The sequence below is a fragment of the Dermacentor andersoni genome, chromosome 3, assembly GCF_023375885.2.
Source record: "Dermacentor andersoni chromosome 3, qqDerAnde1_hic_scaffold, whole genome shotgun sequence".
In the NCBI taxonomy this organism is placed as follows: domain Eukaryota; kingdom Metazoa; phylum Arthropoda; class Arachnida; order Ixodida; family Ixodidae; genus Dermacentor; species Dermacentor andersoni.
In genome coordinates, this window is record NC_092816.1 from 66619088 (window position 1) to 66641931 (window position 22844).

Here is a 22844-nt window from a genome sequence, read left to right on the forward strand (position 1 = left end):
TGAGTGAATCAATTGCATAGCATGAAACAGCAGTGGCTGGTATTAAAACTGGTATAGGCTGAGCTTTGGTGTTGTTTCCAAAGCGTTCAAACGCAAAATAGCTGTGCTTTTTATTTTGAACCATTGAGTTAAACAAGTAGGAGTGCTGACAAGTAGGAGTGCTGACTCAGACATCAAGCAATGTTGCATGTTTCATTTTAGAAGCCCTGCATATAACCTTGGCTCCACGTCACCCTCTCACTTGTTTGCATCCTTGTCTCCTTGGAATTTATATGCTTGGTACGTAGTGTATGTGGGGTCTCAAACGTGCTCTTGTGACAAAGAAACGACAACACAGTAGTGCAAACAACCAAAAGGGCAGTTATTGTGCCTTTTATACACCAATGCCAGCTAACTGAACCACAGCGAATGGAACATGCTGATTGGTGCTGCTGAATCGAGGAAGTATGACTCATTGCATCGGAGTATTGAGCGAATATGTTTGCCTCATGCTGCATGATAATGCCTAATCATTTATGTGTACAGTCACACAAACGATTGTGTTCGGCCATCCCAGTGCCCTGCTTCGAAGACTTTCGCTAGCATTGAAAGACTAGCACCATTTCTTGCACCACTGCACAACGACCGGCGGTGCACGTGCGACACAGGGAAGTCGGATTCCAGGAGATGCGAGAGATGCAGAGAAAGCAACATCAGGGGCCATGAGAGAGTCGAGTGTCCCCACATGTACTACTACCACCACTGTGAACAGAAAATGATGCTGCAGCAACGACAGTGGAGCAACACTCATGGCAAAACATGTAAATGTGGCTTGAACTTTTCAACTGTTGTCTGCTGTCACAAAACCAATATTTGGAGATAAGCCAGGGCCATTACTACAGCTGGCAGATGATGTGCGATGTCACTGTGCTTTCTTCTTTCAGTTTTTAAAGCGAAGCTTCTCTACCTACCTCCCCAGGGTTTAGCATTGGATAAAGTGTTAATCGCTGAGTTTCCCACCTCAATGACTCAGTGGAAGGAGCTTTGATAGACATTATGGGGGCTCAATCTGCTGCAATAGCCAACGCTCTATGAGATAGTGATGCACTCTGCTAGCTACCATTGAAGATTACACCCAAAAAAGAAGCCTGTGCGGTTGCGCCATCTTTCATTTGCGAACTAACGCAGAAGAGCAACAACGGCCCAGGAGCAGAAAGGCAACTGACTTTATTGCAAAGAACGACTTGTTCTTACACAGAGAATGCTATGACATCACAGGGCCATGTGCAATTTTTAATCGCACCATATAGTTGGATATCACAAGACATCACACACAAAGCTTGCGCTACAACATTCCTTCCCACTCCAGTCCGCACTTCACTTCCTAAAGTCCTCATGTCTAAACCTATCCAGCAGACGTCGCGCATGGCCGCTTCGTCGAGGCGTGACTTCAAGCTTGCTTGGAACTTCTGTGCTCTGCTGTGCTGGGGATGTGTCCTTGTGTGAAGTCGTTGTTGGTGCCGTAGTCGGAGAGTCGGTTTAAGCCCGAAGAGTTGGACTCTGCACAGAGTTCTGCAATGCAGATTCCATGGGTTGTGTGGCGGCCATCGGGAGCCTTGTAGTGGTGACTACAGGATCTGTACCTGGCGGTTGTTGCGGCTCAGCCAGGCACATCATGTCGGGCAGTAGCTGCCATCGTTCAGCTGAGACAGGTCTCGCAAAGGAGTGATGCAAATGGTTAGCATGCACAAAGCACCCTTCACCTGCCACATTCACAAGATATGTCACTGGGCTCACAATCTGCGTAACTACGCCATCTTCCCAAGCCACATTTTCACCATGAACGCATTTAACAAACACTTTGTCTCTCACTAAGAATCCACGTTCAGTACCCCGGTGCTTATCTTTCTGCCGCTTGCTGTTCAGCCGTTTGTTGAGCATATCTTGCTGAAAATCGGGTTTGAGGAATGACAACTTGGTCTTAGGTTGCCTCTTCAAGAGGAGCTGTGCAGGAGTGCTTCCTGTCACACTATGTGCCGTGTTTCGATAGCGCATCAGAAAGCTGTCTAACCCGGTTTGCACCAATTCTCTGTTTTGTGAGACATCTGATAGCAGCCGTTTCAGCAATGCGCGCTTCGGTGTTTGCACCAGACGTTCGGCCGCCTCGTTCGAAATTGGGTGATAGGGCGGCGTTCTTGTATGTTTTATGTTGTTTTTAGCCAAGAAGTGCTCGAACTCTTGTGAAGAAAGGTTTGCAGCCACTGTCCAAGTCAAACGAAAAGAATAACTTTTTGGAACCCGCACGGGTTCCTTGTTCACAGTGAGGTGAACAAGACGAGTAGTGGCATATTAAAGGCTAAGTTTATGGCGTAATGACTGATTGTAGATGATTGGCATGTTTCCTGCTGCTCGGTTCATGGTCCTGGTTGTCGACTGGATGAAGGATGACTCAAGAAGAAGCCGCATTGTCAGATTTCGTTCTTTGGCTAAAATTGCCACGTTGTCCCAATCAGTGTGATGTCCGGACGTATGCGAATGCTCAGCAAGCGCACTCAAAGCGATATCTTCATTCTGACGCCACTCTGGTGCTCCTTGAGTTGCCATGTAAACTTGCCAGTTTCGCCGACATAGACCTGGCTGCAACCACCGCAAGGAATCCGGCAGACAACCTCAGGGAAGTTGATATATGGTAGGCGGTCCTTAACATTCACAAGCATGTTTCGTAGCTTGGAGTTTGGCACGTGCCCAATGTGCAAGTTGTACTTTGCAACCACGCGGGACAAAGCTTCGTTTATCCCGCGAACATACGGAATGCCTGTGCTGGCGTAAAAAACCTTCAGATTAGCTGTCACTGGCTGCAAAACTTTCTTTTCAATTCTTGCCACAAAATGGTCGGGGTAGCCATTTTTGGAAAGTTTCGTCGTACCATCTTGAGCTCGGATTGCAGGTGGTCTTTCTCAGTGCAAATCCGCATAGCATGCGCCACGAAGCAACCAATTTCTTGTGAGCCACGGGATGATTAGAATACAAATCAAGGTACCGGCCTGTTTGCTTAGGCTTGCAGTATGCGGTGAAGGACAGCTTGCGACATTTCCAAAGGACAAGAATGTCAAGGAACAGCAAGCAGGCAGTCGTCCTTTTTGATTTCCACAGTAAACTGCAGCTTTGGGTGCACTGCGTTGAGCTCATTTAGAAGCCTGTGGACGTCTTCTCTTCTCTTTTCATTTGACTTGGTCAGTGGCTGCAAACCTCTTTTCACTTCATTGCCTGACCAGACAAATTTTCGTCGGAACCTTGACTACTTGAACTCTTGTGATGCAAATTGCGGCCCATTATCACTCACAATTTCGTCAGGCAATTTGTACGCCGCAAAGACACTTCGTAGCTTGGAAATCACTTGGCTTATGACAGTTGAGGTCATTAGCCATACTTCAATCCACTTAGAATAGGCATCAACTAAAACTAGGAAGTTAAACTGCCCTTTCGTAACAAAGTCAACATGCAGCCTTTGCCAAACCTTGGATGGATAAGGCCAAGGGTGTAGTGATACATGCTGCGCGGCTGGTTGCACGACTTGGCAAACCTGTCAGGTTCATACGTAAGCTTCTACTGCTTTATCGACACCTGGCCACCAAATGACGCCTCTAGCCAGCGTTTTCATCCTTGAGGTGCCTGGGTGGTCCTCATACAGCCAAGACAACACAGCCGGTTGCACTGCATTGGGCACGATCACCCTTGTGCCTCACGTGACACAACCTTGCTCGAGTGACAGCTCTAGACGTCTAGCGTAGTACGGCTGGAGTTCATTAGGCACTTCTGAAGGCCAACCATATCGCGTGTACTTGATGACTCTGCGCAGTTTGCCATCACATGCAGTAATCTTAGCTACGTCAGAAGATTTAAACGGGGTGCTTTCGAACACGGAAAAGCATTCCGAACTCTCAGATTTGGGACAGTATGGTAAAGGTAGATGAGACAGAGCATCAGCCACTTCGATTTCAGCCCCTTTGCGGCACTTAAGCATATACCAGTACGCTGACATTATCAAGGACCATCTTTGCAATTCGGCAGCTGCTTGTGACGGTCTCGGTTTGTTTTGTCCCAAGATGCTTACAAGTGGCTGATGGCCTGTGTACAACATACTTTCTACCAAAATGAAACTTGTGGAACTTTTTAAGTCTGAAGATAAGCGCTAGGGCCTCTCTTTCACATTGTGCATAATTTTTCTTGGCTGACAGAGCTCGCAAAGCAAAAGCTACCGGACGCTCTTCTCCATCTGGCAGCACGTGAAAAATAACTGCTCCAACGCCATACACAGACGCATCACATTACAAACCGAGCGGCTTGCGTGCGTCGTAGTAGGCAAGAGCATGGCTGTCTACAAGCAGGTGCTTAGTTGCTTTGAAAGCATTACTACACTGCTTCGTCCGCAGCCCTCGTTCTTCCTTCTGTAACACTCTGTACATTGGTTCTGCTACAGATGACACATTCTTCATAAATTTGCTGTAAAAATTGAGCAGCCCTAAGTATGCTCTTAATTCGGTTACATTTGTTGGCTCAGGAGCATGGAGGATTTCCTTCACTTACTCTTCTGTCGGGTAGATGCCATCGGTGCTGACCTTGTGCATAAGGTATGAGACAGAATCTTGGAAAAACTCACATTTTTCCAGCTTTAACGTAATGTTATGCTCTAAAAGCTTGCCTAGCACCCATTCGAGTGTTTTTTGGCAATCGCCCATGTTCTGGCCTGCAATTCTGACATCATCATTATAACAAAGAACATTTGGAATACCAAGCAAAACCTTATCCATCATACACTGGAACAAAGCAGGGGCACTGGCTATTCCATAAGGAAGTCTGTTATATGTTAGAGCCCCTTATGCGTGTTAACTGTCAGAATATGTCTTGGTTCTTGGCTCAGTACCACTTGTTGGTATGCTGATGACAAATCTAAGACACAATATTCTTTGCCTCCACACGTTGCTGTGAAGAATTCCTGTGATTGTGGTTGGGGTAGTGGTCCATTTTAAGTACAGGATTTACAGTGATCTTGTAATCTCCACAGAGGTGTATTTGATCACCTTGCTCCTTTGGGACCAAAACCAGTGGAGTTGCCCAATCGCTTCTACTCACAGGCATGATTACACCTTAGCGTTCAAGCTCACCGAGGCGTTTTTTCACTTGTTCGCGAAAAAAAAAAGGAAGCGGGCGTGCTTTACAAAACACTGGTGTACAACCCGGTTGCAAAACAATTTGCGCCTCGAAGTTCTTGATAGCACCAAGCGATTGCGAAAACACGTTTGGAAACTTCACGCGAATCTTATCTACTCTGTCTTCACTGCGCACACTGCAAAGCAATTTCCAATTCAGCCGAAGCTTATTAAGCCAGGTTCTTCTCAGCAATACAGGTAACTCGCGTTCACATTCTTTAACAACAACGATTGGTAAAACAGCATTCTGCCCTTCATAGGTTGCGGTTACATTACATTGCCCTATGACATCCATTTTCTCGCCTATGTACGTCCTTAGAACAATCCGTGTTGGTTCAGAATGCACATGTGAAAACTTTTCTTTGTACACACTTTCAGGTGCAACTGTCACTGCTGCCCCTGTGTCCACCTGCATTGACACTTTCTGGCCTTCCACATTTACGTTCACCATATAACCATTCTTCACAGATGTGTCGACTGCGCAGTTGTACAGAATGTGCTCATCTTCCTCTGATGATTCTATTAATGCATGCACCTTCAGCTCACATTTGATCGTTCAACACGTTTTTTAGCATAGCTTGCACGAGTAGTTTTTATCCAGCAATTTTCTGGCGCATGCGTCTTGCCACAGTGGTAACATTTTTGTTTCTTGGTCTTGTTTCACGCCGAACTTTTAGCCTTCGCTTAGTCACGGTCGCTGCGCTGATGCTCGTTAGTTTTCATTTACACTGTGTTTATGCTCTCCGCCTGGCTTCCTGCTTGTATTGCGGGTGTTTGTTTCACGGCCAATTCACTGTCAAGAGCTATTTTGCGTGCCCTTTCAAATGTGAGTGCGTCAGTCAAGAACAATGCCTTCTGCGTTTCTTCACTTCGAATCCCAGCTACCAGTCTGTCGCGTAGAGCGTCCAGGAGAAATTCACCGAAGTTACATTTCCGGGCTAGGTGCTTCAACTCTACTACGAAGTCTTCGACACTTTCGTGGTCAAGTTGCACTCAGCGATTGAATTTGCACGTTTCTGCAATTCCAGACGTCTTCGGGCTGTAGTGGCTTTGCAAGAGCTCTTTTACTTCCGCGAAGGTCTCATCTCCTGGTAGCAATGGAACAACCAAGTTCTTGAGAATTTCATATGCTTCTGCACCAATTACTGTCAAGAAAATGGAGTTTCTTCACTTCTGCTATCTCGTTTGCCCTGACGTAATGCTCAAATCTTTCGACAAACGATTCGAAGTTCTGAACCTTAGGGTCGTACCCGTCTAGTCTGCTGAGCCGGGACATGGCTTGGTAGGAGAAGTAAATGTGTTGCTTATTTGACTTTCGGATCCCTTGCTGGCCTATGGTAGTGACGCCTCTGGTAGTAGTGTGGCCTCGTTGAGCCGCCACATCTTCGCTGATAATGTACAGTAGGCCAGGTCACAGCAGTCCCACCCTCGTCGCCAGATGAACTAATGCAGAGGAGCGACAAAGGCTGAGGAGCAGAAAGGCAACTGACTTTATTGCAAGAAACGACTTGTTCTTATACAGAGAATGCTATGATGTCATAGGGCCATGTGCAAACTTTAATCGCACCATATAGTTGGATATCACAAGACATCACACACAAAGCTTGCGCTACGACAATTTGCTCTACTCCAATTCTATAGTTTCACTGGGACAAAACTGGCTACAGTACGGATGTCATGTTTTATGCAGTTTCTTTGTGACATTGCAAGGTTTAGGTTCTGTGGTCGGTGTTGGTGGCTGCCTCACATTTCTCTGCAATTGCTGCTGTCGTGGATGAGGATGGTAGTGGGATGTATTTGTCACTAAAATCTGGTATGCATGACTGTAGAACAGACTGACCTGCATCTTTCTTTAGGAATACAACACAGCCACCTGAAGAGAACGGATGTGCTGTCGGCATACTCAGGAATCGCACCAAGATGGAAAACTTCACCCGTTACCCCCTGCTTGAGCCTCCTGAGGTGGTTTGCAAAGCTGGGCTCGCCAGATTGAGGCCGTTGCTGAACCACTGCATGCCAGCTGACACACAACCCCATTTGGCCTCACTACCACAGCTAGACTTCATTGTGGCTGCCAGACTCAGTGGAACTCAACTCACCTGCTACTGACCCTGCCGCTAACTGAACATGGCCTTCCACCTCATCGTTCCTGAACAACACCGAAGGAGACCTCCCAACACCTCGGGATGGCTAGGACAGGACTTCCTTCCTTGTAACTCGCAATTGCCAAGCACAAGGTACCCAGGTGATGCCAACCTCCCATAGCACCAGCTTGGCTCACTGTCACCGTGCCATCCAAACCCTGAAGAGAAAAGCAACTGCCCTCATTGTCCATCTTTGACCTCAAATTGGCCTTTTGCCTACAACATGGCCTCAGCTTCAGTGTGTGGCCACTGCACAACGTCGAAATGGTCAGCATGCCAGATAATGACATCGTCGCAGCACTTCAATTGACCAAGTGCCTCATTCTCGATGGCAAATAATACAAGATACAAGCCTATGTTGCAGCTGCTGATATCTCCTGCAAAGACACCTTTGGTTTTGTAACAAACACATCACTCACCACCCTACTTGACAATCTTCGCTCACTCTCAGCACCTATCATACATACTCGAATGATAGGCAACACGGCCACCACCCTCATCAAGTTCTCCCAACTCAAAGTGCCATTATATCTTTACTACTACAAAGCTGAACATTGTTGTCACCTGTACTTACCATGCCAGCAAGTGTGTAACATCTCTCCCACAATGGGACATTGTGCTGCGATGCCATACCTTAGATCAACCACACTGTGCAACCTGTGGACTTTCATCTACACTAGCCACACACGAGTGCATTCTCCAATGCATCCACTGTAGTGACCAGCATGTAACCATGGCTACCCAGTGCCCTGTATGCAACTGCCGACCATACAACAAGCACTGCTTGCTCCTTAACCAGTGCAAGATAGGGGCACCCCAGGCCTCCTCGCCAAAGGGGCTGTACAACATGGGTGATCAGGACTCCCCGCCTGCAGCAGAGGCCACTGCTGCTATTTTGCCTGATATGCCTGCATTTCTAAAAAGCTCCACCAGTCACAACTGCAGCTCCGCTAGGGGTTTGCAATGGCTCGCAGGAACGCGGCGGTTCCAGGGGGGGCTCTCAGCCTCACAGCTGCTCCCGTCTTTGCTACCAGCCATCCTTGGACAAGCATCATGCTTTCAGTCGCAGTCCTGCCTCAGCCCCAGAAACCTCGGATGCCGAAGTCAGCACTTCAGACTGCAGTTCGGCAACAGAGGTTGTGTTGATACCACAGAAGTCCAAGCCAGCCAGGCCCTCACCAACGCCAAAGGTGAGTCAGGCAGCGCAGCTTTCCACCACTTGTAAACACACACACACATTGAACACCCCACTTCCCACCCGTTCCACTATGCCTGCCCCTCTACTGCAAAACACAAACTACACTAGTGAACTCATTCCGGCACACCCTCCACAGGGAAGTCAAGAAAGTGGCCACTGCTGTCCAATCCAGTCTTTGTGTGGTGATGCAAGTGGAAATACAAACTCTTAAAGAAGAAATAATGGCGACTGTCCACATTATCCTGCAACAGACCATAAATGAAATCTTGCAGAGACTCCAACCTCGCCACACCTACCAACTCTCTCATCGCCCTACTCCAAGCCACTAACACTGGCCAAGACTCACACTGCATCCACACCTGAATTTGCACCAGTGAAATACCCATATTGATGCCCACCAACAAACCTCCTCTGCCGGGACCAGTCACCCTGAAAAAAAGAATTCCTTTCAACTTCTCCACATCTGGCAATGGAACTGTCAATGCTACCATTGATAAAATGGTGCCCTCACACAATACACTGCCTCCCAAGCCGATCCACCAGATGATGCTGCTCTCCAAAAACCTACTGCAACCTCTTGCTCGCAGGATGTGAATGAACACTGCACAGCTCTATGACAATACACAAACACTGGTAGCCACCCTGGTCAACAAGTGATTTGTAGTAATTTTGTACATGCTCAGTGGCTTTCACATCCCCCACGTCCTGCTCAAACTTGTATCTACCAATTGCACCAATAACAGCCTCTTCATACTCAACCTATACAGTGACTGCCAAGATGACTTCAGTGCTCTTCTATCGACAGTCGCCAGACTGGCCAAATAGGAATTATAAACAGCGATCTCAATGCCACTCACACAGCACAGGGTTACTATACCGATACCCTGGAAGGCCAGAAACAAGACCAAGCCAAGGTACTTCACCTACTCACCCTCCTAGCCGAAACAGATAAACCCACCTGTTTGGGAAGCAGCATTTTCCCACAGCATCTATCCCAGCACATGCCCCCACCTCACCATAATCAAAGGCATCACTTGTTGCCATTAGACCAACCTCATAGAAACATTGGGCAGCAATCACTGCATCATTGCTACAGCAGCCACAATCATGGCAACACACACATCCACACGCAAGATCTGCATTACCAATTGGGATGCTGTTTATTGCACCTACTCCCAACATCGCACATATCCCCTTCTTTGTAAGGCTGACTGTATCACATCCAAGGGTGTCTGCAGAAATTTCTGCAGAGGGGGGTGGGGGGGTGGCAAGGGGGGACAGAGGGGTCTGACGAGAGACTTGTCTTGGTACAGATATCAAAATGTTTAAGCAGTTGGCTGCCTCACTTGCTATTTTCATGATGTCGAACAACTGCTCTTCAGCATTAGTCTGGTGGCCATGAAAAATATTCTTTAACTCAGATGTGGTTGGGTACAGAAGAGAAGTCCATGGATACACTTTGCAGAATGTTCGTAACTGGTTCCAGCCGCCGTGCGCTGTACTTCGCAACAATGTGCAAGCAGACGAAAGATGAGCTCGTTGCACAGTAGAGGATGTGAGCTCGTTCCCTAGTTGCAGCATTTGATGTTGATTCCATTGACGCAAGCTCCTTGATTGCTTCGACTATGGCCACGTAATGCTGAGAGAAGATCCTAATTGACTTGTATTTTGCAGACCATCTTGTTTCACACAGCATCACAATGTTGGGCACCAATTTCCTTCGGAGCATGCTCTCGTGGACAATGTTTATGGTTTGGTGATCCCTATTGTGTTTAGAATTTCAGAGACCTTGTTCAAATCATTTGTCAAGAAATTCAGTTTGTTACTTGTGCAGTGGAAGAATAGTGCTTTTAGGTCTTTCTCTATTATTCTGTTCACTCCAGCTTCTTTTGCTGCCATTGTAGCGCATCTATTGTGCCCCTGTCCAACGAGGTTCGGAAGAATCAGCCCAGCATCCGTTAAACACTTCAAGATCGTAGCGGCAATGCAAGCGAAGTTCAGTTGCTCCAGCTCTACAAATCCCATAAACTGCTCTCGAATGCATACATCGGTTTCCCACCTTGTCAATGAAGGGAACGCCTGTAGACATCTGTTCTGTTCCTGCAGTACCTGCAGTTTCGTCTGCAAGGATAGAAAAACCAAATGCTGTGTTAGCTTTGGCCACCATTTGCTCTCTCAGTATGTTGCCGTAGAATGTGATGATCTCATTCCGGACTCAGACTGAAATGTACTTAGCATTGCCAGCAGAAGAAGCGAAGTGTTCCTGAAGTCAAATATCTCCAGCTTCTACCTGAAAGTCAAGGAGATCATTAAAGACTCCACTTTCAGAGTGCTTCCCGCGAATTGGCTAGTCATGCGTTGTGCAAAGGGTAATGGTGCAAGCTTTTGGAAATAGTTTCTCACAGTTCCTTTCAACTTGCCCATGCAGTGCTCTGTTCACCTGCTGTATGGCGGGTAGCTGCTTGCCTGTCATCACAACCATCATCACATCCTGACACCAGGAGGCCGCCATTGCCTCCTGGTGCCATTGCGATTTTACATGATCCTTGCACATCTCATGCATTTTTTTGTAATTACTGAAAGCGCATATGATAAAACTAGCTTGAGTATACCCCGGTGAACATTCGAAGGAAAAGTGAAGCTGAGACAACAGAGGGCATTTTTAGCAGTCGCTGAGCATGCAAGCCAAGGGTCGCAATCTGCCAGCCATTGGTAGAAAAAAGTCCTCTTGTCAGGTGTTACATTTTTGTTAGTCATATGTAACATTTGGCGACGGTGGGTAATTTCATATAGTCCGGGATGCTCGTTTAGCTTTGCCTAGAAGCTCTCCCAAGTCATATTTTTTAAACAAGTTAGTTGCTTTCTTGCTCTTGTCACTGTAATTTAATCCCAAGCAAGAAGAAACGGAACGCCATGGGAGCTCACTGTTGGTGGAGTCCCTTCCATGGAGTCAACGACCTCTGCTACTGTCCGCTGATGAAAGTTTGCATCACTCTGGTCAAATGCTACAATGTTGACACGTCGCACTAGAATATTCAGCCGGGCAGCTGAATAACACTCCATCAGACACCTGCTGACGCTTGAAGCTTCGGATGCCCTTCATTTGGGATTGCAGCAGGCAAAGCTTGCTATGGAGTTCCTCATGGTAGATAGCATTGGAAAATATATGCACATTGATTGGAAGGACAGCTAAATGCAGACATTGAAAACACAAAATGGCTGTATTTACAAGTAAAACTTATTTACAGGCTAAAATACACACCCACGACTTCATACATCTCGCTCTTACTCACTTGCGCACCCGCACTGTCAAGCAACCACACACACACTGCTTGCTGCTCGTCGCTTTCTCATCCACTGTCCTGGTTGTTCTCAGCTCTGTTGACAGCCAGGCACTTAAAAACAGTGAATCACGCACACACACGCACAGAGAGACGCGGACACGTGCTGGAGCTGCCATAGCCGCAATGCTACAACGGCAGCCACAGAAGTGTTGATCTGACGTGCGACTGCTTCCGTAGTGTTGCCTAGACCCTACCATGTGCTTTAATGTGGCTTTGCTTCTGCACGCCCTGCGTAAGTTGTCCGCTTGTTTACTTTTCAGAAATATCAAAAACGTGCAGTACCGTATGCTGAACTTAAATTTATCCAGTTTGTCCGCAACCGCTGTCCTGTCTAGTAGTAGTATTTTCTAGCCATCTCAAGTCGCCTTCTCCCCCTCCTGCCCTCCCTCCATGTATGCGAGTGAAGAGTGCCAGGGCTTTTATTCACTTGTTTTGCAACTGCTTCGGTTCTTCACATTCTCTGCCTCCTCTCCCCCTCCTCCCTACCATCCTATACACTTCCCCTCTGGATGCTTACACGTTAGTTAGAAAGGTAAGTGCTGCTGCAGTGCTCTTGCAGGGGATCACGGATAATTGCAGCTGTCAATTGGCTGGTGGTGGTGACGCCCAGTGAGCTCCAGAGGGCATTAGGCATATTCGACGCAGTGTAAAAGTCCAAACGGGTTTCTCGCGTCACTTTTCCTCTTTGCCGCACTCCTGTCATGTACACACACGCTCTAAACCACCCCACCCCCTGACACGGTGTACCAGACAGCAGCAGCAACAGTTGGAAAGTTGAAGGACGAGGCAAAGAAAGCTTCGCATTAAAGGGGGGGGGGGTGCTTCTTACGCCTATTCTGGACAAGCAAGTCACATTATTTTTGGAATGCTTTTCTTCCATGCATCATGGTCGACTATTTGATTAAGTACCGGAAATGAGAAGCTCTTCAACAATATAAAGGCCTCGTAGGGAGTAACAATGCCCCCAATTTTTATGCACGCACTTGTCCCATCTTTATCTCTGTGTGGAATTTTAGTGCTGATCCCCCTCAGCAGTATGGGTTAACACAATCCGGAAGGAGGTAGAAGCATGCCATGAGTGGGGCTGCAATGTTCTGTGCATGGGAGAGGGGATCCCTACCCCCCATGCGAACCCTCTCCCCCTCTTTTGAACCGCCACTAGCCCTCATCTTGCTTTCACATTCAAGCTTTCCCTTTCATCCATGTCGCTCTTTTGGAGCCCTGTCCCATGGGAAAGGGGACGTGTGTTTAGTCAGAAAATTTCGTGGGGGGGAGGGGGCTCAACCCCCCACTTGACTATGCTAATGCTCTTGTTCTACACAGAAAACGAAGCAAGGCAAACAATGTTACATATTGTAATGTTAGGTCCTGATTACTCCTGCAAGTCATCCACAAATCAAACAATGTGTAAACAATAACATCTGCCTGCTTCTGCACGAGGCATGACTTATGATCCAACTGTCCTTGCAACACTGTCAACAAAACTGCATTGCCATAGGCATGAGACCCGAATACTACACAGACTACCCACATGATCACACTGTACCTCTCGACAAAGCCATTACAGAAGCCAAAGTGCACACGTCTCTTCACAGCATCCAACACAACACTACTACCGGCATAAATGGCACTGAATACAAGCTTCTTTGAAATCTTCATGATCAAGCCACCAAACAACTCGCAGCCTTCTATAATGAACACTGGACTGCAGTAACCCTACCGCAAGAGTGGCACCATGCAGGCATCATGCTCACACCTAGGGTAACCGCGTACATGCCAGAATCATTGGTCCATTTTTCTGACCTACCATGTGGGGGAAACTCATTGAACATGTCATCCTTTGCTGTCTCCAAACACATCTCAAAGCAATGCACTTGTTCCCCTACACACTCTTTTGCTACTGGCCACTCCTTTCCATGCTTCATATGCTCCTCCAACTGAAACAAAAAGTGGTCAACAATCCCAGTGCAGCTCAAACACATGTCATCCTTGCACTGCATCTGAAGGGCACTTTCAAAGATGTCTCTCATGGCTTCATCCTTAAAAAAGTGGCCTCCTCCTGCTGTGGCTCACTCATGTACAATTACGTTTACACATTCCTTTATGACCACACAGCCACCAATGGGCTCGGCAACCTCTGAAGCAATCCCATCTGCCCCACTGGAAAAGACATGCCACAAGGCTCAGTGTTCTCTTCAATGTGGCCATGGCAAAGCCTCCACTACATTCCCAGCAAATTCCTCACGTGCAGCATGCCTTGTACGCTGACATTGTGACACTCTGGATAAACCAAGGCTCAGATGGAGAAATTCAAGATGAGAGCCAAACCACTTCTGATGGAGTTTAAGCTTGAATCCTTGCAGGGGACTTCTTGTACATGGTCAACCAGTCCAAATTTCTTGTCTACCGCAAACGTAACAAAAGTGCACCTGCACCCGACATCAGCGTCAGACTCCTCAACTCACACATCCCAAAGATGGGCCCTCTGCACATCCTTGGCATACACATCCATTCAAATGGCAAGGCCGCTCACACAATCCACCTACTCTGTCCACAAATGACCCTGATTACGCACATAATCAAATGCAACTTTTTGCCTCATCCAAGGCCTCATCATTAGTTGCATTACCTATCATCTCCCTTACCTCACATGCATCGAAACCTTTCAGCTAAACGACACCCTCTGCATGGCTATTAGGATGGCACTTAGATTGCCCCTGGGTGCCTCCACTCACAAACTCCTCTGCTTAGGAGTACACAACGGAATAATTTACAAGCTCATCAAAGGCCATCGCAATAACCAAATCCACTGCCTCAATCAGTCAACACAAATCCCATCTATTTTCCCACATTGCTCATGAGCTCAACTACCCACACAAGCACGTCACGCCATCCGAGTAGCTCCAATTCCTAAAAACATCATCATCATCAGCCTGGTTACGCCCACTGCAGGACAAAGGCCTCTCCCATACTTCTCCAACTTCCCCGGTCATGTACTAATTGTGGCAATGTTGTCCCTGCAAACTTAATCTCTTCCGCCCACCTAACTTTCTGCCACCCCCTGCTATGCTTCCCTTCCCTTGAAATCCAGTCCATAAGCCTTAATGACCATCGGTTATCTTCCCTCCTCATTACATGTCCTGCCCATGCCCATTTCTTTTTCTTGATTTCAACTAAGATGTCATTAACTCGTGTTTGTTCCCTCACCCAATCTGCTCTTTCCTTATCCCTTAACGTTACACCAATCATTCTTCTTTCCATAGCTCGTTGCGTCGTCCTCAATTTGAGTAGAACCCTTCTCGTAAGCCTCCAGGTTTCTCCCCCGTAGGTGAGTACTGGTAAGACACAGCTGTCATACACTTTTCTCTTGAGGGATAATGGCAACCTGCTGTTCGTAATCTGAGAATGCCTGCCAAACGCACCCCAGCCCATTCTTATTCTTCTGATTATTTCAGTCTCATGATCCGGATCCGGGGTCACTACCTGTCCAAAGTATATGTATTCCCTTACCACTTCCACTGCCTCGCTACCTATTGTAAACTGCTGTTCTCTTCCGAGACTGTTAAACATTACTTTAGTTTTCTGCAGATTAATTTTTAGACCCACCCTTCTGCTTTGCCTCTCCAGGTCAGTGAGCATGCATTGCAATTGGTCCCCTGAGTTACTAAGCAAGGTAATATCATCAGTGAATCGCAAGTTAGTAAGGTATTCTTCATTAACCCTTATCCCCAATTCTTCCCAATGCAGGTCTCTGAATACCTCCTGCAAACACGCTGTGAATAGCATTGGAGAGATCGTATCTGCCTGCCTGACGCCTTTCTTTATTGGGATTTTGTTGCTTTCTTTATTTGAAGACTACGGTGGCTGTGGAGCTGCTATAGATATCTTTCAGTATTTGTACATGCGGCTCGTCTACACCCTGATTCCGTAATGCCTCCATGACTGCTGAGGTTTCGACTGAATCAAACGCTTTCTCGTAATCAATGAAAGCTATATATAAGGGTTGGTTATATTCCGCACATTTCTCTGTCACCTGATTGATAGTGTGAATATGGTCTATTGTTGAGTAGCCTTTATGGAATGCTGCCTGGTCCTTTGGTTGACGGAAGTCTAAGGTGTTCCTGATTCTATTTGCGATTACCTTAGTAAATACTTTGTGGGCAATGGATAGTAAGCTGATTAGTCTATAATTTTTCAAGTCTTTGGCGTCCCCTTTCTTATGGATTAGGATTATGTTAGCGTTCTTCCAAGATTCCGGTACGCTCGAAGTCATGAGACATTGCGTATACAGGGTGGCCAGTTTTTCTAGAACAATCTGCCCCCATCCTTCAACAAATCTGCTATTGCCTGATCCTCCCCAGCTGCCTTCCCCCTTTGCAATGCTCCCAAGGCTTTCTTTACTTCTTCCGGTGTTATTTATGGGATTTCAAATTCCTTTAGACTATTCTTTCTTCCATTATCGTCATGGGTGCCACTGGTACTGTATAAATCTCTATAGAACTCCTCAGCCACTTGAACTATCTCATCCATATTAGTAATGATATTGCTGGCTTTGTCTCTTAAGGCATACATCTGATTCTTGCCTATTCCTAGTTTCTTCTTCACTGCCTCCTAAAAACATGCCTCCCGCCAAACACCAGGGCTGCACATGTGCTCGGGCTCAAGTTCTGATGCAGGCGTTTGGAGAGATTACCAGCGATGCACACATTCTCTACAGAGATGCAGTTTGCTATTACCAATGCAATGCCAAGAGTCCAGTTGTCACAGACAACATCGGGACTCTGCAAATGGCCACGAGTCTTCACTACAGACCCACACATAGCCGAAGCAGGAGCTATTGCATTGACTCCTGCTTCAGCTATTCAAGCCCACATTCTCCCATCCAGGTCCAGTCACCATCCTTTCAGTCTCATAAGCTTCTTGCCACTTCTTTGCCCTCAGCATCATCACTCCCCAACTGCTTCAACATTTCGTGGCGCACCCACCTCCCACTGAAGGTGTGCATCCTCTGCACTCCCGCACATGCCTCCATCCCTGGCAATAAGCGTGCCTACACACCTTCCTGTTAGCTTGCCAACTCAGCACCAGCAGTGCCATAGTCCACTGCACAGACAGCACACCCCCTCACATGCTGACATGCAATAGCTTCGCACACTCATTACAAACCCATCTGTCCTTGACCCCCAAACCTTCCTTCAAGCCACCTTGAAGCTGTTGCGTGGCGTCAACTTCGAAACAACTCCTCCCCCTGCCTTGCCACACTCAACCGCTTCAATCTGCTACAGTACACATCCACGTGCCCTTCTACGGCAACCTCATCACTCTATACCACATTTCCTGGACATGTCCCCACCTTCTCACAAATTCTCCTATCACCTTGCCTACTTATTCTTCCTGGGAAGCTACATTGTATAGCTCAGGCCTCAAAGTCCAATGCTGGGTCATCCGGCGGGCTCAAGACATTGTGTGGCTAACAGGGATACTGGACTAAGGTCTCCTCCCATTGAGGACCCCCATTTAGTCTCTCTACAATTAAAGTTTTCTCTTTCTCTCAACATTTTGTGCCATTTCAGCTTACTAGCTCAGCAAAGCTTCACTTACACCACTTCCCACAGCGCATTGTACCTCTATAATGTTTTTTTTTCCGCTATTTAACCAACCAAGTAAACTTATAGCCACGGTTACACAATAAGAACACTATTTAGCAGCCATGTCAATGTGATCAATCAGATCAACAATTTTTTTTTTTTTTTTTTTTTTGTGAGTCTCTATTCTTCCAAGTTAGCTGCTTCTTGTGTGCTGCATCAAAAGGTAAATATACCCTAATATATCTTTACGTATCCCACAAAAGGTGTGTGCTCAGGCAAAAGAATGCACCTAGATGCAAGAAAATATGCGCCTAGCATCCCCTTCCTAGTCATGTCCACAGGAATTGTATGATTATTTACGATTATTAAAGATCACAGTTAGGTAGGTATGTGCTTTGATATGCAGTTGCCTACGCTATCTTTCATTACATACACATGCCACTTACTGCACACTTGCAAAACAACTCAGCTTGACCCAAGTTCCTAGCTGAAGCAAGTGAAAAATATCTAATACATAATAATCAGAAGTATGTATGAAGAAATGGCTAGACAACGTGCAATTGTAAAAAGATAGAAAGCTGAGGGAGTTCGTGTTGATGCTTATTTATTAGTAAATTTTGCATTGCAATTTATACTTAGAATGACACCATCTTGCAGAAGACTCTTTTCAGCATATCTTTCGAAACTGAAGTTAATCAGGCAAGTTGCGCATCCTTATGTGCCTTGCTGTGTAATTAAGACTATTGTGTGCACTACAGCTTATTATGGACCACAATGTATTATTTCTCAGTCTACTATAATTCATGAGAAGAAGGGAAACTGAAGGGTTTGATCTTTTGTTAGTCACAGCCATATAATACCAACAGACAATGAAGCCAAGGCTTCATTGTCTTATTGTTGTTATTATAGTTGGGCTGATTAAAATAATGATATTTCAGCACTCCTCCGCCATTGGTGTAATTTAGGTTTTTTGGAAATGTCATATGTAGTGCCAAACAGTCTGGTTTATTCAATGCTTGCACAATTTATTTCAAAGATAAAACTTTATTGCCCTAGATGTGTTTTGACAGATACAAGTTCACACACCGCTTTTACTTTCAAACCGTCGACCTTTCCAGATTTTGGGTTACAAGTGGCTCGACAGGCAGTTCACTTTGTGCAGCGTCGATACAAAAAACCCAAGTATGTTTTTTTTTACAAAATTAGTTATTGCTTGATGTCAGGATAATCGCATCTATTAACGCTGTGAAATTTTCGACTCGGCTGTATTCCTGTGGAGAAAGCAGAACTTGCGTTGGTTGTAAGGACGCTGCCCCAGAAAAAATCCCGTTGAATTGGAGGATAACACACAAAAATGCTCACAAAGCTATTTACAAAAACACTGTCGCTTTTCACACATTGGAAGACATAAATAACTACTAAACACAATTTTTTGAATTTGAACATACACAGAAACAGAGGGCTACTGCCGCACACCTGTATGTTGACATGGTGCAATTGCGAGCTGATAAAAATGTGAGCTTTCATTCAGGTCTGTTTGAAAGTTATTTGCTGCGATTGTCTAGGACACACACTTCTCAACACATACTTAAGTCACTGGGCAGTTCGCGTGTGATGCAACTGGCTATGCAAAGGAAACGCGGCACGCATGGTGTGAAACTCTTGTCACTCTTGGAAGTCTACAAACAGTAGCTACAGATTGGTCTTGTTAGCCTCTTGGAACCAACATGCCTGCTCATGTTCATGGATCGGGTATTTGATGGGCTTGGCAAGGTATTTTAGGCAAAGGAGAAGTTTGATTTCAAGCTTACCTCAGCAAGCTTCATTTGTTGGTTAATCAGTGATTTGTCGTTCTTAGAACACTAAATGACACCATGGTGAATGAAATGACTTGTTGAGGTCACTGTGTGGTGCATTGCTTGAATATTGCTCTTCACTAGGAATGTTGTAATGTTGCTGAAAGACGCCTTGCATCAATTTATGTTGAGCTGTATAAAATGGCCTTCAAGCAGTCTGTGGTATCATGTGAGTAAAGTGCGATGATTTTAAGGTGGTAAATGTTTTCTGGGATAAAACCCTCCGTATATTTAGGACACCTAGAAATCACTATGTGGGCGTTCACGCCAACAAAAAAAAAATGTTTTTATTGAATGCTGTTTGAGAAGCTTGCGGATATTTATTGTGGCATGAACATTAATTACAGTTGCCTCACAATAATTCCAACTTGGATAATCCTAAGCTCTAGCTAAAACAAATAGATCTCTATTTGTCTTTATTTGTTTGTTTGTTTAATGAGCTCCAATTTCAGGAAAACATTCTGGCTACCCGAGACAGATGAACATGGTGAGAAAACAGTTGATGAAAGGACAATCATGAGGTGTGAATAGTCAAAACATACCCAAGTTTCGCATTCAAGATGTGTGTACACAACTGTGGCTGTTACCGCTGTATGGCGCAAACTAGTTATTCACCAATAAATCAGTTGAACCGTGTGTATATTCCATTCATGTTTCCCTTGATTTTATATATCTGTTCAAACATGTAATCGTCCACAATTTTATTTTCAGCTTTTTTATATTCTGCTTTGGATAACCTAAACCTCTGATAAATATAGTCTGTGGTCCGTATAAGTTAAAATAATGCAAGCCCAGTGTAGTGTCTTCAGATCAGTTTTCTAAGTAAAACAAGGACGAACAACTATACAACTTTAGCATCTGCGTGCGAGAAATGAAATAGAAGCTTCAGTTACTTCTTACCTAGCAAGTGTTGAGGCTTAGCCTTCTTGGTTAGATGTTCAAATGCAAGAGAAGACGTGTATGTATGGAATGGACATATGCATGTGTTAAGTTGTACAAGTGACATTCACAGTGGGGCTTAAATGTGTATGTGCACAAGTGATACTTGTGAAGAGCAGCATATATACGAGTCCAATCTTATAACAAGGCCATGTTTTTTTGTTTGCGAGCATGCATGTCCATTCAGTGTACCATTTTGTTGCACTCATACATTCTAACATCATGTTTAGGGTTTGTCTTCCTCAATGACAGCCTTTGGAAAAATGAAGGAAAGAGTTCACGTCACAGAGAGAGAGAAAGCGGTTGCCTTCTTACACACAGTGATGGTGAGAGTAACATCCTCGCACTTTGTTTGGCTTCGCCAAGGTTGGTGCTGCAATGGTATTGAAGACAGAACACGCGAAATTCAAGACAATGTTGGATGTTTGAGGAAATGCGGGCCATACAAAAAGCTGCACAGTGCCTTGGCTGTGCCATCATTCTTGTGAAATCGAGGCTCGCTGCTGCACCGAGTTGTGCGACGCAGCGACAGTGTTGCACTGTTCATCACCAAAGCAGCATGTGCACTCGTGCGTGGCAAAGGGACTGCCACGGCTGCTAACTTTAAGGAGGTTGGAGAGCTTTCCAAAACGAAGGTGTTTACGATTACTCTGGTTTCAGCATCTACAGTAAAGGCATGGCGTTTAAGTAGTTGCTACGATGACAGAGCGGTCTTAAAATTAAAGAAAGCAAGCCAATAGTTTATGTCCCAGTCTGTCAACTTAGATGCCGCTACCTGTACGTGCCAGGAATTTGTGTTCAAACCTCCGCACTATGCACAACCAGCACAGGGAGTGGTGCCGCACTGCTCCGCCGTGAAACTCTGTTCGTTTGCACAAGCCAGTTGGTGGCCCCTGTGCTGACACTGGCACCTTTGCTGTAGAAAAGTTTGCCTTCTCCGTCAAAACTGGATGTTGAGTGCTGTGTGAATGATGGCTTGGGCAGGGGAGGGTCACGGTCAACACGTTTCGTTGCACTGGACTCCGAGTGACGTGCAGGTGCAGGCCTTGCACTTGCTGCTGAGTTCCCGCACAACTTCATTCACGCCGTAGAGTCTTCCGTAGATGTTGCAGCCTGCGGAAAATTGCATGTCACCATGCAGTTAGGCGGTACACAGTACAATAGTGCAATATTTTTAGCGTGGGCGTACATACACTATGTCTTGATTGATTGGTGAAAGTTTAACATTCAAAGTGGCACTCTGAATTAATTTTTAGTGACTTTGGTTTCCTTGCCATTGTACAGCTACGTAGTGGTTAAATGGTTACCAATGGCTTGATGTAATTGCTCGTTCTAGTAGGCAAACTGGAGTACTCGGAAGTATTCTAAATGTGTTCTAGCATGGGCTTTTGTTGGTCTTGGTTGTACGACTGGTACTACTGTAGCACAAGCCCTTGCCAGAGCACAGTTCAGGCAGTTCTGGTCCTCTATAGAACACGTGACCTTATGCTCGGAACCTGATTACCGTAGCCATTGAGCCGCTGTGGCAGATGCGCTAGATTTTTCTAGACATCATTCAAACTATTGAAAATGAGTAGAGGTGTGAATCTCCAAAATTTTGAATGGGAATTGCATACTTCTCTTTGTTTTCGGAAGTGCACTCACTGTGGCCAAATAGCTTACTACAATTACTGCAGCCTGCTTTCCGTAGAAAATAGTCTAATATAGTAAATTGTCTAGGCCACTTAGGTTGGCCATGATAAGGTGCTAGCAATCTTGGTAACTTTTTACTTCACCTTCCACTTCTAAATTCTCAAGCTGCCCAGTGGAATAAATGTCCGAATACCTCTGTGCATATTAAAGGAAAGCTCACCAGGCTCCACTATTCAGTCCTACTGTGTTGCCAAGTATTGTGGTTCACTAGGAGTTGTAAAGTGCCGCCCAGGGAGTATTCTACCACAGTAACTTTTTTTTTTTAAATATGGATTAGTAGTAGCAGAGGTAAATGCAACTGCAATGTTGTAAGGCCATGGTGTAAGGTGTGAGCTCCCTCCCGACATCAGAGGGTTTCTTGCCATACCTACCAGTGCACATGAACAACATTCTTTCCCAACCTTCTCCCTCATGGAGCTTAGGTCCCATGTTATGATTATGCCATAATCCTTGCCTCCTTTTTTCTCTCACTTCATTTCTCGCAGTGCGGTGCCTTTTCAGTGTCAGTTTCGTGCACTCTGCTTTTCAGGGTAATTCCTAAGTTGCTTACATTTCACTGCAGATTAGCAGCAAAAAGCAAATTGTAAAGGTAGCTAAGCTCTTCCATATATTTCAGTCATCTGATGTCATCCAATGCACAAACATCAGTGGCTGGTTTTAAGAAATAGTATTTGAAGTCTTCATTGTAACACTGGCAAGTTACTCATTCAAAAGCAGTTAGACATGGAGATACTGTTTTAGATACTGCACGTTTCCTCTTCTTAAGGAATTCATATTATCTGTTTTTATATCATCTTTCTGAATTCATGTTTACAGTAGACTTCTCCTACGTTGAATGTGCTGCATTGAATCCTGTGATGCGCTGAACAGTTTCAATATTGCTTTGTATGTTTG

At 45.6% G+C, this 22844-nt stretch overlaps 1 protein-coding gene and 1 long non-coding RNA gene across 2 annotated transcripts in view; one reads left to right on the plus strand and one right to left on the minus strand.

Annotated features, from left to right (window-relative positions):
• Positions 1-154: 154 nt before the first annotated feature.
• LOC140216726 (uncharacterized) lies at positions 155-19955 on the plus strand. Its single transcript, XR_011893391.1, has 2 exons — positions 155-800; positions 19772-19955. It is a non-coding gene; the product is annotated as an uncharacterized lncRNA (long non-coding RNA).
• LOC126543562 (uncharacterized) overlaps positions 18488-22844 on the minus strand; it is a 238409-nt gene continuing 234052 nt past the window's right edge. Inside the window, exon 20 of the mRNA XM_055062392.2 lies at positions 18488-21371. Within this exon, the coding sequence (XP_054918367.2) occupies positions 21256-21371 (116 nt within the window). The 3' untranslated portion in view covers positions 18488-21255. The remainder of the gene's footprint in view (positions 21372-22844) is intronic.